Source organism: Scyliorhinus torazame, chromosome 24 (assembly GCF_047496885.1).
Source record: "Scyliorhinus torazame isolate Kashiwa2021f chromosome 24, sScyTor2.1, whole genome shotgun sequence".
Lineage (NCBI taxonomy): Eukaryota > Metazoa > Chordata > Chondrichthyes > Carcharhiniformes > Scyliorhinidae > Scyliorhinus > Scyliorhinus torazame.
Genome location: NC_092730.1, coordinates 42,629,338 through 42,648,521, shown reverse-complemented (window position 1 = coordinate 42,648,521; position 19,184 = coordinate 42,629,338). Strand labels below are relative to the sequence as shown.

At 47.7% G+C, this 19,184-nt stretch overlaps 1 protein-coding gene across 1 annotated transcript; it reads left to right on the top strand.

The window, feature by feature from the left end:
- The first annotated feature begins 17,746 nt into the window (after window positions 1-17,746).
- On the top strand, window positions 17,747-18,635 carry LOC140400125 (histone H1-like). The gene has a single exon (XM_072489600.1). The coding sequence runs from the start codon at window positions 17,747-17,749 to the stop codon at window positions 18,419-18,421; it is 675 nt and encodes a 224-aa protein (XP_072345701.1). The 3' UTR covers window positions 18,422-18,635.
- The last annotated feature ends 549 nt before the right edge of the window (window positions 18,636-19,184 follow it).

Sequence of the window (19,184 nt, the reverse complement as noted above, 5' to 3'; positions counted from 1 at the left end):
GAGAGCGTGGGTGTGCGAGAGAGAGAGCGGGTGTGCGTGAGAGAGAGCGGGTGTGCGTGAGAGAGAGAGGGTGTGCGTGAGAGAGAGTGGGTGTGCGTGCATGAGGAGAGTGGGCGTGCGTGTGTGAGAGAGAGCGGGTGTGCGTGAGAGAGAGCGGGTGCGCGTGAGAGAGAGCGGGTGCGCGAGAGAGAGAGCGGGTGTGCGTGAGAGAGAGCGGGTGCGCGAGAGAGAGCGGGTGTGCGTGAGAGAGAGCGGGTGTGCGTGAGAGAGAGCGGGTGTGCGTGAGAGAGAGCGGGTGTGTGTGAGAGAGAGCGGGTGCGCGAGAGAGAGAGCGGGTGTGCGTGAGAGAGAGCGGGTGCGCGAGAGAGAGAGCGGGTGTGCGTGAGAGAGAGCGGGTGTGCGTGAGAGAGAGCATGTGTGCGTGAGAGAGAGCGGGTGTGCGTGAGAGAGAGCGGGTGTGCGTGAGAGAGAGTGTGTGAGTGAGTATTATCCTCACAGTCTCGCTGTGATATACAATTAATATATTCTTGATTACTGCTCAGTTATTGATTTGTGAGTGTGTGGGAGAGACAGTGCGTGGGTGTGTGTGAGATAGAGTGTATGAGAGACAGAATGTGAGTGAGTGGGTCTCAACCTCTCTGTTTCTGTGTGCGATATATGACATATTTTACTGCTTAATGCTCAGTTATTGGTGTGAGAATCCCTGTGATATACACTGCATATATAGTGCTTCCTGCTGAGTTATTTGTGAGTGAGCATGTGCATGATAAAACGTGAGTGTGTGTTTTACCCTCACTGTCTATTTATGATATATGGCATATTTTACTGCTTCTTGCTCAGTTGTTGGTGTCTGAATGTGTGAGAGTGTGTTTTTCACGGTAGCTGTCTGTCTCTGTTATGGGTCAAGTGTTAGGGGGGAAATTAATTTGACTCACTAACTCCTGTCTCTATGCTTGCATTTGTAGCTGTCTGTCTCTGTTATGGGATTCTGGGTTTAATCTCTATCTGTAATATTATTTACAGATACACGAGAGGACAGGTAATCTCAGTCTGTCCAGTTCTCTGATGTGCAAGATTTTATTGTGTTTTCTGTACTTGTCAATACCTGTTTTGTGAGTTAAGGGTGAACATTCTGTTCAGTATTGATCCTCCATTATTACTTTTAGTGATAACATTGATATGTTAAATGATCAATTTCCATGTCTGTTTCATGAGAATGACACTGTACCATTATATCTGAGATTGTGTGAGATATTTGGATTGGAATTTTATATTTTGTTTTGGGAGGTGGCTCGGTAATTATATTTAATTATGATTAAATCGGCACTTTTCAATCAGCTGTACTATCCGACCTTTCACTTGTACCAAAGGTTCACAAATGGTGAGATAAAAGGATTGCCTTACAATTTGATAAGTGTCCTTTTGGAGAACAATTTAAATGTATAATTTTTCTGTTAATGCCTTATTCAACTGCTTTGCTTCTGAAATATTTTAAACTAAGAAAGTTACAAAAAAGTGCCAATGGATACTTGCACATTGATTGCTGAATCTATCGCCTGAGTAATACTATACTGATTACTTTACAGATGAAACGCTGTTGTCAAAAGTTGATCCAACATTCCATGAGAGAGTAGGGGTGAATTGTGGAAAATTATCCCACCTGTCTTCTCGTATATCTGTAAATAATATTTACATTTTCTCCAGAAGTCCAGATTTACTTGAATTTCTTCAATTGGATAATGAGGACTGTTGGATTGGACATGTTCATCTGGGACTTGAGGTCTCTGCGAATCTGACTGCTTCTGCTCTGTGACGGTGGAGCTGATATTGTGTCTGTGTCTCTGCAATGTTGGATTAATATTGTACTTACAGTCAGTTAGAAGGAGACGGCTGCACATTCATGTTGCTGAGGAATCATCATCATCATCTTGGAACTCATCTTTTCATCTGTTGAACTAGGAAGAAGAAAACAAATTTCTTGTAAGTTAGGGTCAGATGAGGCCAATAATAGATCAATCTATTCTTTCAACTGAGAATCAGTAAAAGAAAGAAAATACTCTCCAAATCCTAACCCAGAATCAGACAAATAAGCCAGGCCCAGAAAGAGCTCTCCCTTCCCCCCCCGCTCACTCCAAGTCCCGGAACAAGATCGTGCTCTGCTGCGCCTCTTGCAAACAGCCCCCGATTCTCCCTGAACTCCCCCCAAGTCAGTCATGATCTCTGAGCCTCTTTGCTCACACTCCCAGATGGAGGTGCTGCTGCAATGAGAACGCTGTTTCCTCGCTGACCTGGGCCCTGACATTGACATTTCACTCAGTTTCAACAAAGCGATTCCACTCACTGACCAAATGGAGAGTGTGGGGGAGGGGCTGCGCATGCGCTCTCAATCTCAGAATTACGACAGGAAAGCGGTTACGCCGGGCATGCGCACATCCCCCAGCAATTCCGCATTGAGAATCAATTCCCCATTTCACTGTCATCGCAAATGGATCAAAACCTCCTATAGAAACCGTGTTGGGGGGACTGTGTGTGTGGCTGCAAATGGCCCTGCGCCCTCGGGCTCAACCAATCACCTTTGTAGCTGTGTGTTTGTCCCAATGAGAGATTCAATTTGCAGTCATTGCCTGCAGCTTGTTTGTTATTACACTGTCACTCAGCCCCTCAAACTCACACTTTCTGCAAACTACCATTTCACTGACTGACTTCATTTTTCATAGAAGCACACAATTTATTTTCAAAAATATACTTAATTTATAAAATCCCTTGAAATAAACATGGTCAAACATTTCAAATTGTCATCACAATAACATCGTTTCGTACAATAATATTTACATTTTCTCCAGAGCTCCAGATTTACTTGAATTTCTTCAGTTAGATAATGAGGACATTACACACATTTCAATATTTACATTACAATTCTTCTCAAAATATTTACATCAGTCATGTTCCACCCTGTAAAGCTTCAATAATTTTAAACATTTAGTGTTAATCACACATACGAGGTGGATTTTACACAGTTACCAGCCCCTCTTTAGTGTTACTCACACAGACCCGGGGTTTTACCCGGTTACCAGCCTCTCGGTGTACATTTGCTGCAAGAACTTACACAGTGGCCTTTCCCCATTGAGCCTTGGTGCCGGGTACCCCAAGCTGGAGTGCGTCCCTCAGCACGTAGTCATGGACTTTGGAATGTGCCAGTCTGCAACACTCAGTCGAGGCCAATTCTTTACCCTGGAAGATCAACAGGTTACGGGCAGACCAAAGAGAGTCTTTCACCGAGTTTATGATCCTCCAGCAGCAGTTGATGTTTGTCTCAGTGTGTACCTGGGAATAGCCCGTAGAGCACAGAGTCCTGTGTCACAGAGCTGCTCGGGCTGAACCTGGACAAATCCCACTGCATCTCTCAAACAAAGAACAATACAGCACAGGAGCAGGACCTTCAGCCGTCCAAACCTGTACCGGTCATGATACCAAACTTTGCCAAAACCCTCAGCACTTCCTTGTGCCGTATCCCTCTCTACCCATCCTATCCACGTGTTTGTCAAGATGATTTTTTACCGCCGTAATGTAGCTGCTTCCACAACCTCCCCTGGCAACGCGGTCCATGCTCTCCCCATTGTCTGTGTAAAAAACCTGCCTCGCACATCCTCTGTAAACTTTACCCTGTGCACCTTAAATCTATGCCCCCTGGTGACAGACCCCTCCACCCTGGGAAAGATTGCCTGCCCATTCACTCTGTCCATGCCCCTCATAATTTGGTCGGCCTTTATCAGATCACACCTCCGTCTTTCTAATGAAAACAGTCCGAGTCTATTCAGCCTCTCCATAAAGCTCACTTTCCAGACCAGGCAACAGCCTGTTAAACCTCCTCTGCATCCTCTCCAAAGCCTGCACATCCATCTGGTAAGGTGGCGACCTGAATTGTTGAGACTTCGGGAGTGCAGGAAGGATCTGCAGGGAGAGCCCTGCTCACCACCAGCCAAACTGGGGCTTGGTGCTTGTTTGAAAGTTCTGGTGATGAGATGATCTGCCAGATGCCTCTGAGAGTCCGCTCAGGGGAACCATCTGACATGATCCACCGTCTCTTTTTCCCTAAGGCCCTCGAGGACATTACGTGAAGACCACTGCTTGATCGCCTTGTGGTCAAAGGTGTTTTCCTGAACAAATGTTTCCATGAGGGACAGGTGTTACGACATGGTCCAACTACCAGAGCATCCTGCGGCAACGAGGCCAGACCCATCGTTCGTAACACCGGGGACAGGTAGAACCTCAGTACGTAGTGACACTTGGTGTTTGTGTACTGGGGGTACACGCACAGCTTGATGTAATCACACACAAAGGTGAACATCAGGGGGAGGCCGGCCTTGTGTATGTTTCTCCCTCCATTATCCAGAGATTTGTACATGCTGTCCCTTCTGTTTGTATATGGGTCCCTGTGATCTCCAGATGAACTTGATGATGGCTCGGGTGACTGCTGCGCACAGGACTGGGGAATGGGCCAGACCTGCGCCACGTCCAGCAACACCGAGATCCTTCCCATATAATTACTACAGTGCAGGAGGCCATTCAGTCCATCGAGTCCACAGCGACTCTCTGAAAGAGCAAACCTACCCAGGCCCACTCCCTCGCAACTCCACCTAACACACACCGAGACACAAAGGGCTAATTTACCATGGCCAATCCACCGAACCTGCGTATCTTTGACTGTGGGAGGAAACCCACACAGACACAGAATGTCAGGGTCAGAGTGAACCAGGGTCCCTGGCGCTGTGAGGCAGCAGTGCTGACCACTGTGCAGCCCATCATGTTGCAGTTGTACGTGTTGTTCAGCGCGCTCTTTTCACTTCTGTTTGGAATATAAAATGTGGGTTGGAGCAGGCAGGAGGAGGAGCTGGATGATCAAAGACATTTCACTGCTCTGTCTGTCACTCAGTCTGCTCCCCGCCTCTCTCTCTCAGTCAGGTCGGGGCGGGCTGTATAATAAAGGAAAGAGCAGCAGCTCGTCTCTCATTCAGCAGCGATTTGACTGAACAAGCATCATGTCTGGCAGAGGGAAAGGAAGCAAAGGACTGGGCAAAGGCGGAGCAAAGCGGCACCGCAAAGTGCTTCGTGATAACATCCAGGGCATCACCAAACCAGCAATCCGCCGCCTGGCTCGCCGTGGCGGCGTCAAGCGCATCTCGGGGTTGATCTATGAGGAGACTCGCGGGGTGCTGAAGGTTTTCCTGGAGAATGTGATCAGGGACGCCGTCACCTACACTGAACACGCCAAGCGCAAGACCGTCACCGCCATGGATGTGGTTTACGCTCTCAAACGCCAGGGCCGCACTCTCTATGGATTCGGCGGCTGAGAAAATCCATTTGACAATTTAACAAAACCCAAAGGCTCTTTTAAGAGCCGCCCAAATCCTCACAGTGAGAGCACTGACCTGAGAATGGCAGCAGCATAATGTACCGAGCAGGTTTACGAGTAAGGAGGCAGTGTAGCGTTAAAATAGACCAATATTTCTCATCATTGATCTCTCTTTTCACGTTTCAAGGCGACATGAACCTGCTGTAGATTCTGAATCACAAAAGCTTTCTCCCAAGTCAGACCTGAACTAGTAATGCGAGCGGGAATGAAATCTGAAACCCCGCTCACCCATTGCTCATAAATGGTCAGTTTAGGAAAGCCTGCCGGCTAAAACTGCCGTCCCCCGGTAAATACCAACAATCCAGGGGAAGCTCATTCCAGCCGGAAGCCTCTGGGAAATTCTCACAAACACGGCACGAAGCGGATCGAGAACAGGTCACCCTTTTTCAGATAAAGTGAGTGGCTCTGAAAAGAGCCTTTGTGTTATTAGATTAAAGAATGGTCGCTTCACTTCTTGCCGGCGCCAGCGCTGCTTTTCTTGGGCAGCAGCACGGCCTGGATATTAGGCAGCACCCCGCCCTGAGCGATGGTCACCCCTCCCAGCAGCTTGTTGAGCTCCTCGTCGTTGCGGACGGCCAGCTGCAGGTGCCTGGGGATGATGCGGGTCTTCTTGTTGTCCCGGGCCGCGTTGCCGGCCAGCTCGAGGATTTCAGCGGTCAGATACTCGAGCACAGCAGCCAGATAGACCGGGGCTCCGGCCCCCACACGCTGGGCATAGTTGCCCTTTCTCAGGTGCCTGTGAACACGGCCCACCGGGAACTGCAGTCCAGCCCGGGAGGAGCGAGACTTGGCCTTGGCCCGAGCTTTACCGCCGGTCTTTCCTCTTCCAGACATTGTCCCAATCTCACAAACACTTTCACACAGAATGAGGAAACCCGCCCACATTCACTTCTCTTATAGCTTCAGGAGGAATGGCGGTGCACACATTGCTGATTGGTTATCAGAACAACATTGTGCAGCCTGGCACAAACTGACCAATCAGATGTCTGTTTGAAGCACCAATCAGGAGACTCCACGGTGCTGAGGGCGGAAAGTTTGGGCGCCAAATGTTCAGATTCCAACCGAATATTTATTTCAAAGCTTAAAAGAGCGCGAAAAGATAAAAGAGATACATTGAATGGACCGTAAAACATGTGAATAAATCATTTGTGTTTTGAGTATAAGATTGTTGGATTCTCTCTCTTTCCCGAGTCCAGTTTCCCTTTATCGGTCAGTTTCTGATTTCGGGTTTTCTCTCGAACAGAACAAACCCAAAATAAATTAAAGCAAAATAATGCGGATGCTGCAAATGTGAATTAATGAGAAAATGCTGGATAAACTCAGCATATCTGGGAGAATCTGTGGAGAGAAACGTTTAAGGTCTGTAGAAGGGACGTTTAGATCCGAAACGTTAACTGTCTCCACAGGTTTAATCCGGCTGCTGTTTAAAACGCTCTCAGCCGTCGGCAGTGTCTAATTTATAGCCATCTGCAAACAATAACATTTGTTCCCATTGCAGACTGCTCCCGCTTCCTCAGTGTTAAAAGTGGAGTGAGCAGTTTGGAGCTAGTGTCAGTATTGAAATGGAGTTTTCCCACCACCGGGGTGCTCCAAATAAACTGATCGATTATTGAGAGTAACCCTGAACATAAATGCAAAGGGAGGTTTTGGATTTCTCTTCTCTCCAAATCCAGCTACAGCGCCGAGTATGAACGAGTCAGAGGCCAAAGCGTCACCGAGCAGTCACTAAATGATGGGACTTTATAGACAAGACACAAAGATCGACAGGACGATAACTCGGCATTACACAGGATGTTGTTCCAGTGAAACGCTATTAAAACAGATCTGGCTTTTCATAATAGAAATAAACCAGTAAATTAAAATGTGATAGTTTGGCTGCTTTCCAGAAATTGTGGGTGGCTCTTAAAAGAGCCGTTGGGTTTTGATGAGTTTGAGAACAGTTTTACTTGGAGCTGGTGTACTTGGTCACCGCCTTTGTCCCTTCCGACACGGCGTGCTTGGCCAGTTCCCCGGGCAGCAGCAGGCGCACGGCGGTCTGGATCTCCCGGGAGCTGATGGTGCTGCGCTTGTTGTAATGGGCCAGGCGGGAAGCCTCACCCGCGATGCGCTCGAAAATATCGCTGACGAACGAGTTCATGATGCTCATGGCCTTGGAGGAGATGCCGGTGTCGGGGTGAACCTGCTTCATCACTTTGTAGATGTAGATGGAGTAACTCTCCTTCCTCGACTTTCGCCGCTTCTTGCCGCCCTTGACTGCCGGTTTCTTAATGACTTTCTTGGCTCCCTTCTTGGAAGCTGGTTTCGATGTTGGTTTCTTCTCGTCAGCCATCGTCAATTTCACCCAGAAATAAAGCAAACCCCTTCCGAGCGCTGATTAAATAGACAGAGCCTGACATCTATGCTAATGAGGAATGGGGAAAGGAATGATTGTGATTGGACATTGTGAGAATGAGGACAGCCAGCAATGTTCTGTTTATTTGACTGGATAAAAAAACAGACCAATCAGAATTAGGATTTTCCACCAATCATAAACCTCAGATTACAATCATATTACAAACAGGAAGTACATTTCAGAAAGATTGTCCCCAGTCCCAGTTTGTCAGTGTGTAAAGATCCACCGGGAAAAGTCACCTGGCTGTCGGTGAGAGGGACCCTTCAGCACAGAGGGACTGTGCGGCAGTGTGGGATTCCTTCAGGAACTGTGAGTGTCTTGTAATATGTGAGAATGTGGGATTTACCCACTCTCTGATACAGTGTGAGTGTGGGATTTACTCACTCTCTGATACAGTGTGTGAGTGTGGGATTTACTCACTCTGATACAGTGTTTGAGTGTGGGATTTACTCCCTCTCTGATACAGTGTGAGAGTGTGGGATTTACTCCCTCTCTGATACAGTGTGAGAGTGTGGGATTTACTCACTCTCTGATACAGTGTGTGCGTGTGGGATTTACTCACTCTGATACTGTGTGTTAGTTTGGGATTTACTCACTGTGATACAGAGTGTGAGTGTGGGATTTCCTCACTCTCTGATACAGTTTGTGAGTGTGGGATTTACTCACTCTCTGATACAGTGTGAGAGTGTGGGATTTACTCACTCTCTGATACAGTGTGAGAGTGTGGGATTTCTTCACTCTCTGATATAGTGTGAGAGTGTAGGATTGACTCACTCTCTGATACAGTTTGTGAGTGTGGGATTTACTCCCTCTCTGATACAGTGGGAGAGTGTGGGATTTACTCACTCTCTGATACAGTGTGAGAGTGTGGGACTTCTTCACTCTCTGATGTAGTGTGAGAGTGTGGGATTTACTCCCTCTCTGATACAGTGTGAGAGTGTGGGATTTACTCACTCTCTGATACAGTGTGAGAGTGTGGGATTTACTCACTCTCTGATACAGTGTGTGAGAGTGCAATTTACTCACTCTCTAACACAGTGTCTGAGTGTGGGATTTATTCGCTCTGTGATACAGTGTGAGAGTGTGGGATTTACTCACTCTGATACAGTGTGTGAGTGTGGGATTTACTCACTCTGATACAGTGTGTGAGTGTGGGATTTACTCACTCTCTGATACAGTGTGTGAGTGTGGGATTTACTCCCTCTCTGATACAGTGTGTGAGTGTGGGATTTACTCACTCTGATACTGTGTGTGAGTGTGGGATTTACTCACTCTGATACTGTGTGTGAGTGTGGGATTTACTCACTCTCTGATACAGTTTGTGAGTGTGGGATTTACTCACTCTCTGATACTGTCTGAGAGTGTGGGATTTCTTCACTCTCTGATGTAGTGTGCGAGTGTGGAATACATTTATGCTCTGATATAGTGTGTGAGTGTGGGATTTACTCACTCTCTGATACAGTGTGTGAGAGTGCGATTTACTCACTCTCTGATACAGTGTGTGAGTGTGGGATTTACTCACTCTAACACAGTGTCTGAGTGTGGGATTTACTCGCTCTGTGATACAGTGTGAGATTGTGAGATTTACTCACTCCCTGATACAGTGTGTGAGTGTGGGATTTACTCACTCTAACACAGTGTGTGAGTGTGGGATTTACTCGCTCTGTGATACAGTGTGAGATTGTGAGATTTACTCATTCGCTGATACAGTGTGTGAGTGTGGGATTTACTCACTCTCTGATACAGTGTGTGTGGGATTTACTCACTCTCTGATCCTGTGTGAGTGTGGGATTTACTCATTCTCTGAAACAGTGTGTGTGGGGGGGGATTTACTCAGACTTTGACACAGTGAGTGTGGAATTTACTCACTCACAGGTACAGTGTGAGTGTGTGATTTACTGACTCTCTGATACAGGGTGTGAGTGTGGGATTTACTCACTCTCTGATAAAGTGTGAGAGTGTGGGATTTATTCACTCTGAGACAATGTGTCAGTGTGGGATTTACTCACTCTCTGATACAGTGTGAGTGTGGGATTTATTCACTCTCTGACACAGTGTGTGTGTGTGGGATTTACTCACTCTCTGATACAGTGTGTGTGTGTGGGATTTACTCACTCTCTGATACAGTGTGTGAGTGTGGGATTTACTCACTGATACAGTGTGTGAGTGTGGGATTTATTCACTCTCTGACACAGTGTGTGTGTGTGGGATTTACTCACTCTCTGATACAGTGTGTGTGTGTGGGATTTACTCACTCTCTGATACAGTGTGTGAGTGTGGGATTGACTCACTCTCTGATACAGTATGTGAATGTGGGTTTTACTCACTCTCTGATACAATGTGTGAGTGTGGGATTTACTCACTGTCTGATAGAGTGTGCGAGTGTGGGATTTACTCACTCTCTGATACAGTGTGTGAGTGTGGGATTTACTCACTCTCTGATACAGTGTGTGAGTGTTGGATTTACTCACTTTCTGATACAGTGTGTGAGTGTGGGATTTACTCACTCTCTGATACAGTGTGTGTGTAGGATTTACTCACTCTCTGATACAGTGTGAGTGTGGGCTTTACTCACTCTCTGATACAGTGTGAGAGAGTGGGATTTACTCACTCTGTGATACAGTGTGTGAGTGTGGGATTTACACACTCTCTGATACAGTGTGTCGTGTGGGATTTACTCACTCTCTGATACAGTGTGTGAGTGTGGGATTTACTCACTGTCTGATACAGAGTGTGAGTGTGGGATTTACTCACTCTCTGATACAGTGTGTGAGTGTGGGATTTACTCACTCTCTGATACAGTGTGTGAGTGTGGGATTTACTCACTCTCTGATACAGTGTGTGAGTGTGGGATTTACTCACTGTCTGATACAGTGTGTGAGTGTGGGATTTACTCACTCTCTGATACAGTGTGTGTGTGGGATTTACTCACGCTCTGATACAGTGTGTGAGTGTGGGATTTACTCACTGTCTGATACAGTGTGGGATTTACTCATTCTCTGATACAGTGTGTGTGTGGGATTTACTCACTCTCTGATATAGTGTGTGTGTGAGTATTACTCTAGCTAAGGCCTAACCAATGTTTTATACAGTTCCAGCATAACCTGCCTTTTCTTAAAGTCTGTGCCTCGGCGAATAGAGACAAGGATACCATAGGCCCGGGGTTGTCAAGCTCAGGGTCGTGACCTTTGGGTGGATCTCAGGAAGGTTTCAGGAGGGTGGTAGTTATCCAGATCGCGGAAGGAATGGCCAATGGTCACGACTAGTGTTTACAAATGCCAACCATGATGGACGTTTGAAATTGTCGGCCATTCCGCGCATGCGTCTCTTATCAAGTAGTGTTCAGGCCTGGAGCCCAGCAAGTTGGACTGGCTCCTCGTGATGTCAGTGCGCTGTCCCGGGCCAGTTTTTATCAGCAAATTCTGGAGTCCTCCCACCGGAGGCGGCGCCAGCGAGCAGGTCACACGCCCCGTACGCTGACATCACGTGTTCTGGGCCCGAGAGAGATTCCTCCATTTTGCAGCTGCCAGCAGTGCTGGAGTGAACTCCAGGGCCTCTGGTGAACAACCCATGAAGAAGCTGAAAACAGGAACAAAGCAGCACAATGATGAGTATTTGAGGGGTGGGTTTATAAATTGTGCCACTGCAATCAGGAGTCAAATTTCATGGGTGTTACATGTCGGGAATTACTGGCAAATGAAAGTTTAAAACCCTCAAAATGTCAAAGACATTTGAAGACTAAGCATGGCGAGTTCCAGGACAAACCTCTGTATTTTTTTCAATGGATGCAGTGAGATCTTAAATCATCAGCTGGAGTCATTATCAGAAATGTAACAGTGAATAACAAAGCAAGTGAGATCGTGGGAACCAAGCAGGCTCACCTGTCACATTAAAGGCAAGTGAAAATGGTGGGTGTGTGTGTGAGAGAGTATGTGTGTGTGAGAGAGTGTGTGTGTGTGAGAGAGAGTGGGTGGGTGTGAGAGAGAGTGGGTGTGTGTGAGAGAGAGTGGGTGTGTGTGAGAGAGAGTGGGTGTGTGCGAGAGAATGTGTGTGTGTGTGAGAGAATGTGTGTGAGAGAGAGAGTGGGTGTGTGTGAGAGAGAGTGGGTGTGTGTGAGAGAGAGTGGGTGTCTGTGTGAGAGAGAGAGTGGGTGTGTGTGAGAGAGAGTGGGTGTGTGTGAGAGAGTGTGTGTGTGTGAGAGAGTGGGTGTGTGAGAGAGTGTGGGTGGATGTGAGAGAGAGTGGGTGTGTGTGAGAGAGAGTGGGTGTGTGAGAGAGAGAGTGTGTGTGTGTGAGAGAGTGAGTGTGTGTGTGTGAGAGAGTGGGTGTGTGAGAGAGAGTGGGTGTGTGAGAGAGTGGGTGCGTGTGAGAGAGAGTGGGTGTGTGTGAGAGAGAGTGGGTGTGTGTGAGAGAGAGTGGGTGTGTGTGAGAGAGAGTGGGTGCGTGTGAGAGAGAGTGGGTGTGTGTGAGAGAGAGTATGTGTGTGTGAGAGAGAGTGGATGTGTGTGTGAGTGTGTTTGTGAGAGAGTGGGTGTGTGTGCGAGTGCATGTGTGTGAGAGAGAGTGGGTGTGTGAGAGAGTGGGTGTGTGTGAGAGAGAGTGTGTGTGTGTGAGAGAGAGTGTGTGTGTGTGAGAGAGAGTGGGTGTGTGAGAGAGAGTGGGTGTGTGCGAGAGAGTTGGTGTGTGAGAGAGAGTTGGTGTGTGAGAGAGAGAGTGGATGTGTGTGTGAGTGTGTGTGTGAGAGAGTGGGTGTGTGTGAGAGAGTGCGTGTGTGAGCGAGTGAACCTCTGTATTTTACGTTGTCACTCTTTGATATGCAACACATATTTTACTCTTGCTGCTCTGTTACTGGGGTGTGTGTGTGTGTGTGAGAGAGAGAGTGCGTTTTAACATCACGGTCTCTGTGATATATGATGCATATTTTACTGCATACTGCTCAGTTACTGTTGTGTCAAAGAGTGTGAGAATATCAAAGTTTGTGAATATGTGAGTGTGTGTGAGGAAGTGTGTGCGAGGGAATGTGTCACTATGTCTGCAAGAGTGTCTGAGTGTGAGAAATAGTCTGCGTGAGTGTGTGTGTGTTTTACCTTCACTGTCTCTGTGATATTTCACACATATTTTACTGCTCAGTTACTGGTGTGCGAGTGTGTTTATCCTCACTGTCTGGCTATCATATATAATATATTTTACTGCTTACTGCTCAGTTACTTAAGTGTGAGAGTGGCGAGAGTGTGTTTTACCCTCACTGTCCCTCTGCGATATATAACACATATTTAACTGCTTACTGCTCAGTGACTGGTGTGTCCATGTGTGAGGCAGTCTGAGAGAGAGGGACTAGGAGTGTGAGAGAGTGAGTGTGTGTGAGAGTTAGTGTTTGCCAGAGAAATAGTGAGTTTGTGTCACACTGTCTCTCATTGTCCCTCTGTGATATATAAAGCATATTTTACCGCTTAGTTACTGGTGTGTGTGTGTGAAGAGAGAGTGTATGAGTGTGTGTGAGAGAGAATGTGTGAGAGAGAGTGAAATACGAGTTATATAGCACAGAGACAGTGAGGGTAAACACACTCACACTCTCTCTCACACACCAGTAACTGAGCAATAAGCAGTAGAATATTCAATATATATCACAGAGAGACAGTGGTTACTATCACAGAGGTTACTACACACACTCATAGGTCGATTGTCCCGAAAGACGTGCTGTTGGGTAATTTGGACATTCTGAATTCTCCCTCCCTGTACCCAAACAGGCGCCAGAATGTGGCGACTGGGGGCTTTTCCAGGAACTTCACTGCAGTGTTAATGTAAGCCTACTTGTGACAATAAAGATTATTATAAGATAGAGTCATAGTCTATCTATGACTCTATCTGTGTGTATGTGTTAACCTCATTGTCTCTCTGTGACATATAATGACTATTTTACTGCTTACTGCTGTGTGGGTGTGTGAGTGAGACAGTGTGTTTGGGAGTGTGTTTGTGAGTGAGACAGTGTGTTTGTGAGTGAGACAGTGTGTTTGGGAGTGTGTGTGTGAGTGAGACAGTGTGTTTGTGAGTGAGACAGTGTGTTTGGGAGTGTGTGTGTGAGTGAGACAGTGTGTTTGGGAGTGTGTTTGTGAGTGAGACAGTGTGTTTGGGAGTGTGTGTGTGAGTGAGACAGTGTGTTTGGGAGTGAGACAGTGTGTTTGGGAGTGTGTGTGTGAGTGAGACAGTGTGTTTGGGAGTGTGTGTGTGAGTGAGACTGTGTTTGGGAGTGTGTGTGAGTGAGACAGTGTGTTTGGGAGTGTGTGTGTATGAGTGAGACAGTGTGTTTGGGAGTGTGTGTGTGAGTGAGACAGTGTGTTTGGGAGTGTGTGTGTGAGTGAGACAGTGTGTTTGGGAGTGTGTGTGTGAGTGAGACAGTGTGTTTGGGAGTGTGTGTGTGAGTGAGAGTGTGTTTGGGAGTGTGTGTGTGAGTGAGACAGTGTGTTTGGGAGTGTGTGTGTGAGTGAGACAGTGTGTTTGGGAGTGTGTGTGTGAGTGAGACAGTGTGTGTGTGAGTGAGACAGTGTGTTTGGGAGTGTCTGTGTGAGACAGTGTGTTTGGGAGTGTGTGTATGAGTGAGACAGCGTGTTTGGGAGTGTGTGTGTGAGTGAGACGGTGTGTTTGGGAGTGTGTGGGTGAGTGAGACAGTGTGTTTGGGAGTGTGTGTGTGAGTGAGACAGTGTGTTTGGGAGTGTGTGTGTGAGTGAGACAGCGTGTTTGGTAGTGTGTGTGTGAGTGAGACAGTGTGTTTGGGAGTGTGTGTGTGTGCGAGTGAGACAGTGTGTTTGGGAGTGTGTGTGAGTGAGACAGTGTGTTTGGGAGTGTGTGTGTGAGTGAGACAGTGTGTTTGGGAGTGTGTGTGTGTGAGTGAGACAGTGTGTTTGGGAGCGTGTGTATGAGTGAGGCAGTGTGTTTGGGAGTGAGACAGTGTGGTTGGGAGTGTGTGTGTGAGTGAGACAGTGTGTATGGGAGTGTGTGTGTGAGTGAGACAGTGTGTTTGGGAGTGTGTGTGTAAGTGAGACAGTGTGTTTGGGAGTGTGTTTGTGAGTGAGACAGTGTGTTTGGGAGTGTGTTTGTGAGTGAGACAGTGTGTTTGGGAGTGTGTGTGTGAGTGAGACAGTGTGTTTGGGAGTGTGTGTGTGAGTGAGACAGTGTGTTTGGGAGTGTGTGTGTGAGTGAGACAGTGTGTTTGGGAGTGTGTGTGAGTGAGACAGTGTGTTTGGGAGTGTGTGTGTGAGTGAGACAGTGTGTTTGGGAGTGTGTGTGTGAGTGAGACAGTGTGTTTGGGAGTGTGTGTGTGAGTGAGACAGTGTGTGTGTGAGTGAGACAGTGTGTGTGTGAGTGAGACAGTGTGTTTGGGAGTGTGTGTGTGTGAGTGAGACAGTGTGTTTGGGAGTGTGTGTGTGAGTGAGACAGTGTGTTTGGGAGTGTGTGTGTGAGTGAGACAGTGTGTTTGGGAGTGTGTGTGTGAGTGAGGCAGTGTGTGTGTGAGTGAGACAGTGTGTGTGTGAGTGAGACAGTGTGTTTGGGAGTGTGTGTGTGTGAGACAGTGTGTTTGGGAGTGTGTGTGTGAGTGAGACAGTGTGTTTGGGAGTGTGTGTGTGAGTGAGACAGTGTGTTTGGGTGTGTGTTTGTGAGTGAGACAGTGTGTTTGGGAGTGTGTGTGTGAGTGAGACAGTGTGTTTGGGAGTGTGTTTGTGAGTGAGACAGTGTGTTTGGGAGTGTGTTTGTGAGTGAGACAGTGTGTTTGGGAGTGTGTGAGTGAGACAGTGTGTTTGGGAGTGTGTGTGTGAGTGAGACAGTGTGTTTGGGTGTGTGTTTGTGAGTGAGACAGTGTGTTTGGGAGTGTGTGTGTGAGTGAGACAGTGTGTTTGGGAGTGTGTTTGTGAGTGAGACAGTGTGTTTGGGAGTGTGTTTGTGAGTGAGACAGTGTGTTTGGGAGTGTGTGAGTGAGACAGTGTGTTTGGGAGTGTGTGTGTGAGTGAGACAGTGTGTTTGGGAGTGTGTGTGTGTGAGTGAGACAGTGTGTTTGGGAGTGTGTGTGTGAGTGAGACAGTGTGTTTGGGAGTGTGTGTGTGAGTGAGACAGTGTGTATGTGAGTGAGACAGTGTGTTTGGGAGTGTGTGTGTGAGTGAGACAGTGTGTTTGGGAGTGTGTGTGTGAGTGAGACAGTGTGTTTGGAAGTGTGTGTGTGAGTGAGACAGTGTGTATGTGAGTGAGACAGTGTGTTTGGGAGTGTGTGTGTGAGTGAGACAGTGTGTTTGGGAGTGTGTGTGTGAGTGAGACAGTGTGAGTGAGACAGTGTGTGGGTGAGTGAGACAGTGTGTTTGGGAGTGTGTGTGTGAATGAGACGGTGTGTTTGGGAGTGTGTGTGTGAGTGAGACAGTGTGTTTGGGAGTGTGTGTGTGAGTGAGACAGTGTGTGTGTGAGTGAGACAGTGTGTTTGGGAGTGTGTGTGTGTGTGAGTGAGACAGTGTGTTTGGGAGTGTGTGTGTGTGAGTGAGACAGTGTGTTTGGGAGTGTGTGTGTGTGTGAGTGAGACAGTGTGTTTGGGAGTGTGTGTGTGTGAGTGAGACAGTGTGTTTGGGAGTGTGTGTGTGAGTGAGACAGTGTGTTTGGGAGTGTGTGTGTGAGACAGTGTGTTTGGGAGTGTTTGGGAGTGAGACAGTGTGTTTGGGAGTGTGTGTGTGAGTGAGACAGTGTGTTTGGGACACAGTGATAACACGTGTAACACTGGCACTCGCTGTGAACACTGGACACAGTGATAACACGTGTAACACTGGCACTCGCTGTGAACACTGGACACAGTGATAACACGTGTAACACTGGCCCTCACTGTGAACACTGGGCACAGTGATAACACGTGTAACACTGGCTCTCGCTGTGAACACAGCTGCCATGTTGTGGGTGAAACGGTCACTGTCCCTCCTCCACACAGAAAGTCCAGGTCTATCAGATCATCTTTATTTTTAAAATTTGCTGTTTGGATCAGAATGGTCAGAATCTGTGTCACTGTGAAAATCTCCACTCTCAGAGGGGGTGGGATTATTCTTTAACTGGGGGTCCCTGCTTGTTGAGTTTGGGGTTCAGTGTTACCGGGCAGTGCAGGAGGATCACATCAAGCAGGAAAATCTCCACTGATAGAGAGGAAATCAATTGTATTTTCACCTTCAAGGGAGGTGTGTCATCAATGAATTTAGATTTTAAAATATGACTGGCTGCTGCCGGGTATTTAGGTAAACAGAAAATAGGGAGCAGAAAACTCAGAGAGTTGAACAGTAATTAAGACACGGGTTGGGAAACAAGTGTTGAGAAGAGGGAGAATTCGGCCCTGGGAAATGTCATTTCCAGACCTTGTGTGTGGATGTGAATATTGTGGAAGAGAGAGTGTGTGAAAGGGGCGGGCCAAACAGGAGAAACCAACTGTGTTTGTGTGTCCGCTCTGACCAGGAGATCTCCCAATCCCTCTGGGACTAAATGGAAATATTTTTTATTCGAACAATCCCCCTGTTCCCCTCCTACTTTTCCAAGTTGGATTTCAGGGCAGTTTCGATGCTGCTTTCCAGATTTCTGTGGAAAGGTTGGGAAAATGAGAGCGATCGGGTGAGAGAGCGCGAACAGTGCATCAGTAAAACGGGTTTAAATGCAAAATGGAGCCTTCAAATCGCGTGAAACCTTTTCTACAGCAAACATGAGAGTGTGAGAGACAGGAAGGAATTATCCTGGGACACTGTAGAGCTGGAATTTGAGTGGAATTGGAGAGTTTGGGACGAGAGAAAAACACAGAGAGGCAGCAGCAGCCTGGAGCTGAGAGCAGGTTGTCTCCGCCCCGTCCGCTCGCTGCCTTTAAGTTGCTCAGTGCCGCCACCAGAGGCTTCATTTCTCACCCACATTGACGGAGAGATTTTGTGCAGAGTCTCGGACATGAGCGATAGTGCAGCCGCCGAAACGGCTCCTTCAGCCGCCGCCCCAGTCAAGGCTGTCAAGAAGCAGAAAGCGGTTCCCCGGAAGAAACAAGAAGGTCCCGGTCTGGGCGAGCTGATCCTCCAGATTGTGGCGGAAAGCGGCGATCGCAAGGGGATTTCCTTACAGGCCATAAAGAAGGCGCTGCGGAGCAAAGGGGTCGATGTGGATAAACGGGGGGCCCAGATAAAGCAAAGTGTCAGGAGGGAATTGGCTAAAGGCGCCTTGGCTCAGGTCAAGGGCACGGGCGCCTCCGGCTCTTTCAAGATCGTTAAGAAGACAACAGGCGGGAAATTGAGACAGACCGTAGCAGGCAAGAAACCTTCAGTGAAGAAACCAGCAGCCAAGAAATCTCCCAAGAAAACAGCAGCCACGAAAACTTCAGTTAAGAAACCAGCAGCCAAGAAATCTCCCAAGAAACCAGCAGCCAAGAAATCTCCCAAAAAACCAGCAGCCAAGAAATCTCCCAAGAAACCAGCAGCCAAGAAGGCGGCAACTCCCAAAAAGAGCGCGAAGAAAGCAGCCCCGAAGAAAAGGTCTCCTGTGAAAAAGACCACGGGCAGAATAAATCCGACCCAATCGAGGGCCAAGCCCAAAGTCAAATCAGTAAAGGCTAAGAAACCAGCAAAGAAGTGAAAGAAGGCGAGCAAATTGTAAACCTGAACCCAAAGGCTCTTATCAGAGCCACCCACATCTCTCCGGAAAGAGCTGACCCCCCGACCAATGAATCGCTGTCCCGGTGCTGGGAGCAGATTTCAGACAGAAATGTCAATCCTGTATTGCCGCTCACTCGCTGACATGCTCTGCACCGGGCCTCTCCCCCCACTCTGCACTAAAACACAGGGATGTTGCTGCCTCTTCTAACCGGGGATGTGTCCGGGGGAACAGTCACAGTTTGTGTTAGTTTCATTATTCACAGATTCAGGGGAGAGTCTGTAAAAGAGTTACATGGCGAAGAAATTCCACCTCATAACTTAAAACACTTTATATCAGCTGGAAGGGATGTTAGTAAAATCCCCAACCCGTCTGGGAGAGGAGTTGTGTGGGGTTGAAATAGGAGCAGATAGTTGGGCTGGTTCTTGAAAGGAGTGAACTGAGGCGGGAATATTACTGACAAGTCTGGATTTAATAGATCTGCGTTTCTAACTAGCTGCTATCTGATGTTGCAGTTTGTACGTGTTGTTCAGCGCGCTCTTTTCACTTCTGTTTGGAATATAAAATGTGGGATGGAGCAGGCAGGAGGCGGAGCTGGATGATCAAAGACATTTCACTGCTCTGTCTGTCACTCAGTCTGCTCCCCGCCTCTCTCTCTCAGTCAGGTCGGGGCGGGCTGTATAATAAAGGAACGAGCAGCAGCTCGTCTCTCATTCAGCAGCGATTTGACTGAACAAGCATCATG

Excerpts from the sequence above, each read along its gene's own strand:
- LOC140400125 (XM_072489600.1), top strand. The coding sequence starts at position 17,747 with ATGAGCGATAGTGCAGCCGCCGAAACGGCTCCTTCAGCCGCCGCCCCA.